The sequence below is a fragment of the Pyxicephalus adspersus genome, chromosome 4 (genome assembly GCF_032062135.1).
Source record: "Pyxicephalus adspersus chromosome 4, UCB_Pads_2.0, whole genome shotgun sequence".
Lineage (NCBI taxonomy): Eukaryota > Metazoa > Chordata > Amphibia > Anura > Pyxicephalidae > Pyxicephalus > Pyxicephalus adspersus.
The window spans coordinates 65,225,825-65,239,651 of record NC_092861.1 but is presented as its reverse complement, the minus strand read 5'-3'; the positions used below and the strand labels follow the sequence as shown (position 1 = coordinate 65,239,651).

Genomic DNA, 13,827 nt, shown 5'->3' with positions numbered 1-13,827 from the left:
AGCACCATGTAATGCCTACTTTAAATTGAAAGTTAATCATTGACTTTCATTAAACATTTGCATTATGTGGTGAAAAAAATACTTTCATTCAAGATTTAACAACTGTAAATGAGCATTTATAAATTACTTTGCACCACAAGGCAATACTAAATAGGAGCTATAATGCAGATGATAACAGATTTTTTTATAGCTGGAAATCTTTTTTTTTAATTCCACCCTCTAAAGAAGAACTGCAACAAAAAGAAATCTGTTTAGCTATGTGCAACACAATTTGGTAACTGGCTTCCTTCTGTATTTCCCAGGTAATATATGGAAAACTTAGTCAAGGTGACACCACTGCTTGGCATATGGTACAGCAAGCTAAAAGATAAAAAGAAAAGATAGAGTAATGGATTTAAGATCTATGGAAACGACTATCAATGTACTATTTTTTTTTAAATTATTTAAATTTATTTTTAACAAACTACTGTGTCATTGAACAAAGCTTGTTCCCCCAAAACTCACCATTTGTAAGTAGAAATAATTGTACTTCATTTTTTATTATTCCTTCAGTACATTATCAGTCAGACTTTGAGAGGAAAAAGCAGGGCTAAAAGCCAATCAGACTTTACTATGCTGACCAGTGCTATAAATATCCCAGACTGAGACAAAATTGAGGAGAGGATACAGACAGTACTTTTGGTGCTGACAGAGACAGTGGTATTGTACTAGGAGTACAGCCCTATGTGAAATCCTTGAGGGTGTGCCCATCATAGCATAATAGAAAGTGTGTTCTGCCTTTGTTTAACCCAAAAAAGGATCAGCACAAAATTTTTACTATGATAAGTCTGTAGGGGGGAGCAATTGAGAAGGACCAGTAAGCAGTGATAGCTACTTCTTATATATTAATAAAATGTTACATTAAACTTGAGTTTCATTAACATAAAAAACACAATTGCTAATTAAACTTTGCCTTTGGCACAAATATACTGTTATTAGTACAAAATAGTTAATATTGTAGACTTTAAATATAAAATTATTCACTGCAGGCCAATTAAATGATCTTTATTTTGTCACATACATATAATTTAATATTAGAACCATGTTCATTTTACATTTAACAACAGCCAACTAAACAGCTGCAGGCAAACAGTGGCTATTAACTTTGTCAGTGTGTGTGAAGTGGAATCTTCTGCTAAATTGTAGGAAGACATCAGTTCATTAAATATATATATATATATATATATATATTTAATAAATATATATATATATATATATATATATATATATATATATATATTTATGCTTTAAGCTTTATAACTCAATTTACGATAATACAACCTGACATCATGCTAAGTCATTTTAGTGAATATATATATCTCAGCAGGCAAGTATGGAGAGAAAAGTCAGCGTGGTTAAAAAAATAAAAAGGCCACACAGCTCTGTTTGATACAATAAGCAATAACAGGAATATATATCTTGTTATTTCCACATTTTGCTGTAACTGATATTTTAGAAGCCTAGGGGGGTTGTAAACTCTGCAACAATTATCTTCTACAGACCATTTACTGGTTACAGCTGAGAGAAAGCAATTGACCATGTATCTTTTTCCATGCCATTGCATGTTACTTGTTATATAGTATCTGCCCCCATGCCGGTAATTGTTATCATTATTCCAAGCAGTAGACAGAGTACAGTGGAAAAATACACGGTGATGCAAAGCAATTGAATATTTTTAGTTAAACAAATATTTATAAAACAAGTGGTATTGTATAGCTAACTCAATTGTCTGTAAGTCTACTTTATTTTAAAAGCAATTGTTAAAAAAGCTGCATAACCTAAATAATCATAATCAGATACTGGTGTACTAATATTTTCTATGTACATATTCACATTTTTTTAAATATTTTAAAGTGTATCTTGCACCAACATGACAACAAGACATGCATGCTTAATAAATAATATTAATAAGTGTAATAATAATACAAAAATAATAACAAATGTTAGCTCATTTAAAAATGGTTCAATCATAAAAAGCACAGCACCTAGGAAAAGGTGGCATCACATCTGGCAGGATTCTGAAAATGCCTCTGGCATTCTCGCAAAACTTTCCTCGAAGTTCCGATGGGTCCGCAAAATTTCGCAAAATCATCAGAAATCCAGGATCACTATAGGAGGATTACCGTGGGTGCATTCATAAATGCAGCTGTGGGAATCCTCCTGTCAGTGACCAATCCCTGCGCACTATAGGTCAGAATGAGGGCAAGCTCTCATTCTGACCTGTAGTGCCTGGGGATCTCTCACTGAGAAGAGGATTCTCACGGCTCCATTCATAAATGCAGCCGCGGTATTCCTCCTCTCAGAGTGAAATATGCGGCGTTTATGAATGAACGTGGCCTCTCCTCTGATTTTTCCCACGGCTGCATTCATTCATGAGGAGCCAGAAAGACTCATACTGTGTTCCTGGATGGAGAAACTCTATCCAGAAACACATAGTACAGGACTGCAACAGCAATCGGGAGCAGAGCTGACAGCAGGTCTTGCAGGTCCCAAAAATTTGGCCTCGCTGGCCGAATTTACAAAGGCCGTTCTCGACTACATGTTTGGTAAGCAAGAACGGCCCAATTCGCCACGAGACCCTTGTTTGGGATTCTTAACATTTAAAAGATTTTACCAGGAGGATACTGAAATCACTATTTTGTGTGGAAGCTGAGGTGTAAACTTGGCTTAAGTTTTAACTTTTCAGATTTTTTTTTTTTTTGGAAGAGGAATGTTTTCATTGGATGGGCCACTATTTATTGGCTGGATCTTTAGTGGAATTAAACCGTACTATGCTCACCTGTCCCCATTCCATCACAGGGCGCTGCCATCTTCTTCCTTTTTCTCCTTCTAAATGTGATCTTCTACTATCCTGATTGGCTGGGTACACACAGTCAGACTTTTTGACACATCTACAGAGCCATTAGACAAGTAGGAATGCTTATTGCAAAAGGAACATCTCCACTTTCTGCAATAATGCCCTGCCTAATACAACATTTTTTGAAAGTGGAACTTTAGTTCTGCTTTAAAATACAATATGTATATTGTATTTTAAACCAATATCCAATATGAAACCAATATCATCTATGGGAATGCGGGGAGTGACCAAACTGAAGATATTTATTGCCCAATTCACACAGATGTGTGTTAGCATATTTATTACCGATGTACACCTTACATGTTTGCCAGTGGGGTTTATTTATGCATTCATCTTTAGTTACATCATTAACTGTGCCTCAGAGAACCTCACAATCTATTGTCCCTTATAGGTACTACATGTTGTAAGTCAAAATTAGGGGATGAGTTAGGCTACCAGTGTGTTGGGATCCCGGTGTTTGGGACGTGAAAAGACATCCATGCAAACAGTGTTCTGACATTCAATTGTGGGGCCCAAGCACTGCAAGATCAGAGTGCTAGCCACTAAGCAGCAAAAGGAGTTTTAATATATCTTAAATTAAATTCAATATATTAAAATGTCAACATTTTAATGTGTTGATTCATTGGCATTTTCTGGGAAGCATTCCATAGAAAGTTGCCTGAGGCCAAGAACAATTTTCTGTTACTGTTTTTTTGAAAGCACTTGATGCATAGTAGTTTACAATTAATTTTTTTGTTTTTATAAATGACAAGTAATGTCTGCTTACCTTACCATAAACCTAATTTAACTTATCTTAGTGTTATATACAATAATATCAGTACCGGTATTATCAAAAACCATAAATGCATGCAGCCACAAACTATGTGAGAAACTTTAAGTTTAGTGGTAGTTAGTCACATTCAACTAGATTTGCTCTTGTAATGCTGTAAAAGGTATTCAACGTTACAAGAACAAGTCCAGTTGAATGTGACTCACTTTTACTAGATGTACAATTACCTGGATAAATGAGAACCTACAGACAAATAACGAGTACTTTGCTGTTTGGCTTGTTTAAAACATATACAGAAAAAAAATATTTTCTGCAGTTTTACAATACACAAATAAATACAATTATCACAAGTAAATGTGATACATAATACTAGAAATTATTACTGCTTATCATGATGGTACTATTTGTCACATATGTAAAACTCCAGAATGTCTAATAACCCAAAGCTGGGCAGACTTCCTAGGCATACAGATGGATCTGAATATGTAGACAACACTGCAGACCAACACAGCCAAATGCTCATAAAACACTGAATTTCTCAAACACACTTTGAAAACATTTTACCATACATATCAATCCGTAGTACAAATAAATGTGTGCTTTCCAGATGCAAGCCCAGGCTGCCAAGCCTCCAAACCATATGTTCTCATTTCACAGCTTCCTATAGACTTGTTCCATGGTACAGTATCTAGTGTTAAAATGTCACAATCACTATCTGAATTGCTAAGCTAAACACTACAGCAGATTAAACAGCTGAAAATGTGCTCCAGGGAAAGCCAACAGAAAACATTACAAGACATCAAGATAAACTATTCAGGTTCACAAACATATCAACCGAGATGAGAATAGGAGTCAGGGGATATGTAACGCTAAATTCTTACTGATGAAGAAAAAGCAAGTTTAATGTTGGGAGTGAAAGGTCAGTCTAAAAAACAGTGAACGGTAACAGACAATGCAAAGTTCTACTGTACAAAGACCACTTTTACTTCAACAAAAGTAAATAACCATTATTTCTCAAAGTGGCCTCTGTTGTGGAATACTATAGGCTGCTGTTTTTTTCTGTAGATGACAGGTCATAGGACCTGTAAGAAAAAAAAAGGCTTTTTTTGCATTAGTGGACAAAGACTGGAGCATTTCAATGCAAACATTGATTGGGATCCCTTGACTTTTACTAATGACCTTCATTTTAATTCATGAAACTCTGGCAGCTGTTCAACTGCCTTCATGCATAGGCTTTCATTTCCTCAAAAGCTTCAAACAAATATAAATGACCTTTAAAAGTTTGAAAATTCAAAAAACATACCTATAAAGTTTATAAAATCTTGAATGACATATTGCTTAAGGAAATGTGGCATTTTCTTGGTGCTGATCGGCTATTTAAAGGAATATAGAATGGTGATATTAACATTTGTTTTATATACAGGTGAAGTAACAATTAGTACAGAGGTCAGTAGTGTGTAACCCAGAGTAAGGAGTAATATGTTTTCTCATCCTTAATTAAAAATGTCTGCCTTTCAGTACAAACATCTCCTTCCCTAGGCTAAGATCAGCCCCGATACAAATCTTTAATTTCTCAAATACTGTATATAAAAAAAGATGCAAACTCATTGCACTATGTTATGATAAATTACAACACAAATGTAACACAAAAGTATCAATAATAATAATTCTTGGTAAACTGGTTTGTATGACTTATTGCACACATATCATTATGGGGAACAGCATCATGGAACCTGAGAACCTAGGGGCTTGGTTATGTTAATGAAGACAAGAGGTCCTGTGGTTCGGTTCTGTCACTCTCTCTACTACAGTTATTATCTAACTGTCCCTGACCCTAATACCAGCTTGTATTGTGATATCAATCAGTCTCAATTATCAACAACAGGGATATATAGTTATGTTTGTTAGATTTTAACAGCTTAGAGTCAACCGCTGTGTATCTCCATTCCAGGGCATGTAGGCTGCCATGATTCCATTTTACTAGGGAGTAATAGGAAAAGAGTTAGGATTACAGTGCCTCCATTGTAAAAGTGGAAGATGGATTTTTCCACAATGCCTATAGCTACAGATGTAAATATTTTTATAGGTTGCTTTTAATGTTCTTTCTAGGCACAGGTTTACTTTAGGTCCTATTGCTTAAGCTTAAAATACAAGGGATGTGCACTTTTAGATTTGCATTAGAAACAATGAGGGCGAGAGGAGTAGTAATTGGTTATGGTTGAGAGTGTCATGTGACTAAGAAAAATGCATCACAAAGGAAGGTGACTATGAACTGTAGAAAAGTAATATAATTTGTTTTGGAAATTCTTAATAGTGTTTAAAAAAGTGCAAAAACTCTCATTTATTGTTATTTTCAAAAGAAGTACACCTACTGCACATCAAAAACATACAGCATAAACACATACAGTATGTTTGAAATTGAATGAAACTTTTACAGAATGTTTGAAATGAGTGAAACTCTTTGACAGAAGTCTATTTTGTATGTAAAGTGAGAAATATGAAAACATGGGGATGTTTGAATTAAATTGACCACTGCTTACTATTATGTCACAGACAATATATCTCTGTACTATAAAAAAAAACACTTTGGTTCTTTACTCATACCCCAAGGACACTGCACACATCTTCATGGAGAATGAATCAGCAGGGTGCAATACATCAGTCCCAAAAATGTTTTCCAAACACTGGTTTGTGGCCAGGTTTTCAGCAGGCAAACCAACAGCATTGTTATGCCAGCAAGGAAATCAGTGGGCCTGATTTATTGAGCTCCCCAAGGCTGAAGATGATACACTTTCACTAGTGAAGCTGGAGCTGGAGTCAATTGCTATTTTCTAGCAAACGTTTTGAATCCTAGACCAGATCTATTCCAGGTTTGCTGGATCACCCAGCTTCACTAATGAAAAATGCATTGATAAAAAGTAAGGAACAGTAAGATGAAATGTTCTAATGGGGGACCTGTTATGATGACAATGGCCTAAAAGTATATATCCATTCATTATAGCATTATCTTCTCCTATGCCCTCCTCTGTCTCTGGGACAGAAATGGAAGGGAAATTTTCCCATCATGGACCTGACAGACTTATAACCCTTACCTGCTATCCAATCTGTAACTAGAAAACACATGAAGGATTTAATATATTGAGTAAAGATTTGTAAAAGATTTCAGGTCACTAACTGGCCTCCTCAAGGTTTTTCTAAAGGCAAGAATGTTTCCAATATTTAAATATATTTTTGATCCTTAAATATCTGTCTGTTTAGCAAAATTAGTAGTAGTTTGCTGATTTCTATTGACAAATGTTTGTTAAAAAAACTTTTGAGATAGCAAATATTTTTGAATGTCACTTTCATTTCTCTGTTTGCTCTACAGCAGTCCACGAGAAAATGTTTGTGGTCCATAGAAAAATAGACATTATTTGCAATTTTTATGTTTTATTGATATTAAAACAAAAATATTATTCTAAAAAAATTCTATTCTGAATGAAAATTTACAACCTTTATATTGCACAAAAAATCACAAACTGTACTAGAGGCGGAAAAACAAGGGAGGCGCAGCGTAAAGTCAGTGTAGTCTAATGAGCCGTATGCTTCAGTATTGTTTCCACCATTACAACAGTCACCCTGCTCCACGAATACCGATTCTCATCCGATTGTTTTATTTTATTTGTTTATTTCTCCAATGGTCTTTTAGGTAAGTATGAAGTTAACTGTGTATTTTCTTTAACTGTTATATTTTTTGGCATCAAATAGTTTAACTTTGATAACTATAATTTCTTGTTTGGTTTTAGATTCAAATGAAATAAACCCATAATGAGTGAGAAAAAGCAAACAATATTTTGCATTTCTTTAGTAAAACCAAAAATAATGCAACTAATGATAATAGTAACAATAGTAATACTTCACCTAACCGAGAGCTGATCAATGAATCAAAGCCTTTTCAATCCTCGTCCGGCACCATTAGGAAGATCATTATTTTACAAATGTATTTATCTTTTTAAAAAAATTTATATTAATGGTCCACAGGATTTAAAATGATGAATTTAGTGGTCTGTGAGGTCAGAAAGGTTGACGACCGCTGCTTCACAGAATAATCAAATATTAAATATATTTAACATACCAATATGACATAATAATAAACCATTAAACAACCTGCTGTCTAGCTACATGTAATTACGTTTTGCTAAGTAAATGTCTTTCCTGCAGAATATATATTTTGTACAAGCCTAAATGAAGCTATACTGTGTGTTTCTTTGGACGTCTTTCTTTTCCTCTAATGTACATTTTTAAACCAATAACACTGGTCAACAAACATTGTTTTGCCAAACAGATTAAAGTCATTTTCGGTTATGTTTGATGCACAGATTCCAAATATTGTATTGGTTTTGCTAGATTGGCTCTAGTTTTTAAAATAATGACCTCAATAATAACCTCATAGAAAACTAATGAAATGAAAATTAAACTAGATATGCCTATGTATACAAAATGAAATTTTTGAAATAATGTCAATATATTCTATATTCAGAATATTTACAGAACTAATCAGAAAGAAGTCATTGAAAAACTCAGTTTGTATGATTTCTTTTTATGCTGATGATCAGGAAATTCATGTTGAAGGCTCCAGTAGTCTGCCATCATGTGTCTATCCCATCTGCCCTGATACCTTTCCTCCATCACCCTTATATATTGATGGTTTCCCTTGGAGGCCATGTCACTTTTTTCCAGTAATCCTGCTTTGCTCTACTATCCCACAAGCAGATGAAACATTGGTACTTTGTGTATCCACTTTGCTGTCCAAGTAGGAAGTTCACCATTTTTAAATCAACATGTATGGAACATTGGTGTTCATGATAGCAAAGCTTTTGTAAGGCCATTTGGTTATTTTCATATTCTTCTTTAAGTTTTGTTGAGTGTGCAATTGGAATAGATGCATAGAAGTTGCCATTATGCAGTAAAACAGTTTTCAAACTTCGAGTAGAACTGTCTATGAAAACCCACCAGTCTTCTGCTCAGTATACTGGTACTCCCATATGGGCTAGTAGTCCAGGGATGTTACAACAGTACACGGAGTCTCCATCTTCACTGAAATATGGTAGGAGTGTCACCTGTCTTGTCCTATAAACCGTTTTTTCAACTTCCGGTCTCAGACAGTTCTTTTCATTTAGCCTGGATGCTAAAAGTTCAGATGCTTGTTTTGACAGACTTAGGTCAGGTATTAAATCATTGAGCTCCTCTTGGGAGAACTGCTGGTTTGATGAAACACTTCCTTCATATTCACTTCCATTCCTAATTCCTGAATTACACTCCAAACCCTGTATATCCTCCATGTCGGATACAGGAATAACAGGGAGTGTACTGAACAATGGTTTGGGAACATCAGCACCATGCGGCACAGGTCGTCTTGCTGATTACAAATCAGGGTACTCCCACTTGTTTTTCTTATAATGATTGAAACCTTTTACATTCACAGCACAAAAATAACAGTCATTATGATGATTTATGGTTTTGATTTCAAACTTTTCAGTCTTCCATTTTTCCACTGACGTAGACACTCTACACAAGGTTTGCATACCATATGGGGAGCCCAATACTTATGTTGGTCCCCCAGTTTAATACCAAAATATGCAAGATATGCTTGTTTCACAAATTCTGTAATGTTTCTTCTCTGTTTGTGCTGAGAATATTCACCACAAATGTAGCATAATACATTGGGGTAATTTAAACAACTTCTTCTTGAAGAACTCAAATTTCTATAAAAAAAGAAAATGTATGAATAAAAAGAAGGTAAATATTAGTTTCATGAAAATGCAAACAATCAGTGTAAATAAAGATTGATAATAATATGCTGTGTTAACATTTGTTGTTGGTAAAATTGTCTATTTCGATTACTGTATCACAAGAACTAGAGCAAATTTAATTAAACTGATGTCATGTCTCCATTTAGCAGACCTGAAATACCCTAAATATATTGAAAAATCCTTGGCAAGTGAAAAAAGTTTTTTTTTGTTGAGCAGTGTAATATATTTATATAAATATGTAGAAGTTAGAGCCAAAAATTTATTGAAAATGAAATTGTTTGGAAGTTAATAAAGGCTTATTATATAGAGTATGCAAGGGTGATGGGGAAGCCAGAGGGGTTATGTGAAATCTTAACACTGTTGTCCCGAATCTTTAAAATGCCTTCAACTATAAAGGATTTTGCTACACAGGAAGAACTCACTCTTAAGATAACTTTGTACCTATGTGGATTACCTACATTCTATTTGCTATCTTCCAGCATTAAAATGGTAGAATATCTGCAAGGGGATCTGCAGAAATACAAAACATGCTACTAGAAGGCAGAGGTTTGGGTATACAACCCTACATTTAATAGTGTTATGATTTGAATTTCTCAGGTAAAAAATTCTCAAGTGTGAAAAAAAAACTTATATTTACATACCTCCAAATTGTCCCCCATTTAAAAGGTCACAAGAAAACACACAAGTAACTTCATACAATCTTGCTTTCTTTTATACTAGGTTATTCCAGGCTGAAAATGTATACATTATCCTCTGGATACATTATATGCATGTAAGTTCCACTGTTACCAAAAAAGCAATACATAATATTCTTATTTTAAGGTGAGATGACATAAATTTAAGAATTTAATTGTACAAAATGTACAGAAGTAGAGTCAGTATGCTCTGCAGTTTCTGAGCTGGAAAATGCTAACTTTACATTTTACAGTTTCACAACGGGACCTATCAGTTTTAATATTTGTTGGTTATACCATTCTGAGCATGACATCCCACTGTGAACTAGACACAATGAGGACAGACTGAGAGAAGAGATTGAAAAAACTGCTTGGAAGAGACAGTACCCATTGTTTTGTTTATCTTCTATATAAGTCATATTCATTTTCATGTGACTCACATTTATTAGATAATGCACATGATAATGTGAGCTTTGCATAAATGGAACTAGTTGACTCAAGAGGAAAACAAATCAGAATTTTTCTAGTAACCAGTCATGGCATATCTGTCAAAAATGATAAACTGTAGTACAATTTATTTTAGGCCTTGTATAATTGTATAATATATATAATAATATATATAATAATATATATATATATATATATATATATATAATATATATAATTATTATATATTCTGGGTGTAGCATATAGTATAATTGACATATGGGCTGTACTCAGCATTGGTATCAAAAGTTTTCTACAAAAGTATTCCACCAAACATTGGCCAGAAGAATCCTGGCCAAACAGAAGACAAGGTGTTGTTTTTTCTCTTTCCCATTAATGTTGGCAGCATTCAAAGAAAAAAAATTAACACACCAATTAAGCTGAACTTTCACAGAGCAGATAGTTTGAATGGAGCCAAATGGCCCTGCACACTTGAGTACTTAGGGAAGCATATACATTAATGTTACTCTTTTACATAAAAGCTGTTTAAATACCTAGGGGTCAATTCCAAGAAAAAAATGGGCTACTGTAAGAGTGTTATCAAACACAGTCAGATGTCTTTTTTTTCTGGCTCTAAATAGCCTTTACAAGTTTCCATCTCCATTTGTTTTGGTCCATCCAACCCTCTCTAGGGTGCCTCAATTGTAGTTTTGTTTTAGTGGTTTATAGAATATTATCTGCATACACACCCTGTGCACCCTGTTATTGGTAGACCAGAGAAGGTTGGACTAGAGCATCACACCATTGCCTTTTATGTTTTTTTTATTACAGTGTGTTATTTATTGCAAAGTATTGTCGAGAGCTTTATTAAAACTCAACATTTTTACTTTGCATAAAAGGGTAGACAAGTTGTATGTAAAGTAAAAATGTAATTGATTTTTTTTAAGTGCAAAAAAAAGGGTGCAGCACCACCATAGCAATCAAGGCTGGATGAAAGCGCAGAGCCTACCAGGATACCTACATCACTCATCCTGGAAGGCTCTGGCTGCTCCAGGGGCATTTTTTTTGCTAAGCAGAAAGAGATGCTGATTTCACACAAAGTGAGATCGGCTCTCTTTTTTCCCCTTTACAGCACACTACGTCACCCAATCATGACGTAGCAAGAAGACCAAAAGTGGAGAGTGAAGATGGTGGCGTTCAGCGCCAGGACTGAGAAGAATTCTAGGGTGACGCAAGGCTGGATCGAAGGAACACCCAGCATCATCGAAGGATCTGCAGGATTAAAGGTAAGTATGCCTTTTTTTCACTTTAGTTCCACTTAAAGTAGCGTGCACCTACTGTACTGTACTGTACTGTACATCTGTAGCAATATACAGTGTACACTTCCACTGTGATCTTATTTATTCCTCAAGGTTGGTTTCATGTCAACCATTACTGCAGAGCTCCATGACTTTTGGCTCATAAAAGCTTTTATATTTTACATTGTCAATTCAACAGAGCAACCAAGATATAAATATGTAGATGTACATGCAGAGTTAGACTGTTATACTGTATCTGTGGGAGGAAGAGAAAAAGGGAGGGAGGAAAAGCCAGGCTTTTGAAGGGCAACTGGAGTTAAATTTAAAAACATAAATTTTTTTTGTTTCAACAACATCATTTAAAAGATTAACAGCTGTGTCTCTATAAATCAATCCTAGGCTAACATATAACCACTAGTTTTTCAAAAAATGGCAGTATGGTTTAGTATCTTACTGGGTTAGCGATGGCGGTAAGGTGTCTAACCCCACGCGTTTCGCCCAAACCAGGCTTCCTCAGGGGTAAAGGAGACTTATTATTATTCCTTGAGCTTTTTACCGCATTAAGAGCCTTGTGATACCAAATTGCTACTTGTAAGTGATTTGATAGTAAGACTGATATCAGTTTAGACATACTTAGTAGAAGTAAATGACAGTGATCCAGCAGGGGAAGATAAAATGTTGTCTTCTCGTATGGAGGATTTTCAATGTTGTTTGTGGGTGAGCTGCCGGCAGCTGTCCAAAAGGGGGAGTTAGATTGTTAAATAGATCTATTGAAGCTGATGAACTTACTGATTTTTTTTTCCTCTTTTCACAGAAATTGAAAAGTTTAAAGAGTCTGTGGAGCAGAAAGAAGAGGAGGAAAAGAAATACTTAGACATAATCAGTAACAAAAATATTAAACTGTCAGAACGAGTCTTGATACCAATGAAACAGTATCCAAAGGTAACTCTCTCTATACAGTAGAAAATGGTCAATAAGTGCACCTCTAAAATGTTGTATTTGTTGTTTAAGCTGTGATTTTAAAGTAGCCAAGCAAACTAAATGTACACAAGCGTCATTTATTAGAGTATCCAAGTTAACAATCTATGTTGCCTGTATTGCTCCAAATTGTTTGGACTGGTTGGTCAAGCCATAAATTGGTGGCAGATCTGTTCATGCATACTAGACCTAAGTTTACAACAGATACATTTTCATGAACTAACCTCTGGACAAATTGCTATTATTATACCCTTTACACTATGGGATCCAAGAAAACTTGAATGTATTTTTTTTCTCTGTTTAGCTTAGAATAATATTGGTTGACTTACGTATACTTAAGTATATGGTGATTCTGTGTTTACCTCACAATACGTAATCCTGTGTAGGGAATGAAAAATAAAGTAGATTTTTTTTTTGCATATGCTTTATGTACTAAACTAAGGGAACATTCTCTTTGCCAGATGAATATTCTCTATTCCTCAGAAGGTTAACCCCATTGTATATTATATTCAAATGTGGCAATTTATCCTAAAAGCATGGATTGCATACCTATAATACTATTTCTAAGGCAGAATCAGAAACTGATTAGCTACCCTACATAGGATTTCTAATCCAGGAAAGTCTATTTAAAGTGACAATGTTTTATCTAACAAATGTAATTCTTCAAACTAGTATGCCCCTGGGGATTAAACAATTTAAAAACAGTTTAAGATACTGTCAAATAAAAACTTACACATACATTGAGCATACCAAATATGTCCAGTGTTCTACCCTCCCTTGACATAAATACAGTCAATTTAATGGTTGGGACCTGTTCTGTGCCTCAGAGTTTTTCTTTTTAACATTTTTTTCACCTTTAGCCAAGTAGCCTAATTTAAGTATAACTTAAAGTATATTGTTTTTAATTAATTGAGAAAAAGTTGGAATGCCTGTAATGTTTTATTGTCATCTGTTGCTCCATTAGAGAGATTTTCTCTTAATTTTGTAGTTCAAA

The 13,827-nt window shown here is 34.5% G+C and overlaps 1 protein-coding gene across 5 annotated transcripts in view; it reads left to right on the top strand.

Moving 5' to 3' along the window:
- KHDRBS2 (KH RNA binding domain containing, signal transduction associated 2) overlaps nucleotides 1-13,827 on the top strand; it is a 162,003-nt gene that overhangs the window by 26,234 nt on the left and 121,942 nt on the right. For all 5 annotated transcript variants that reach the window (XR_011920335.1, XR_011920337.1, XR_011920334.1 and 2 more), the window contains one exon: nucleotides 12,670-12,797. Coding sequence is in view for 1 of the 5 variants with exons in the window: in XM_072408469.1 (XP_072264570.1) it covers nucleotides 12,670-12,797 (128 nt within the window). In the remaining 4 variants the exon portion in view is untranslated. The remainder of the gene's footprint in view (nucleotides 1-12,669; nucleotides 12,798-13,827) is intronic.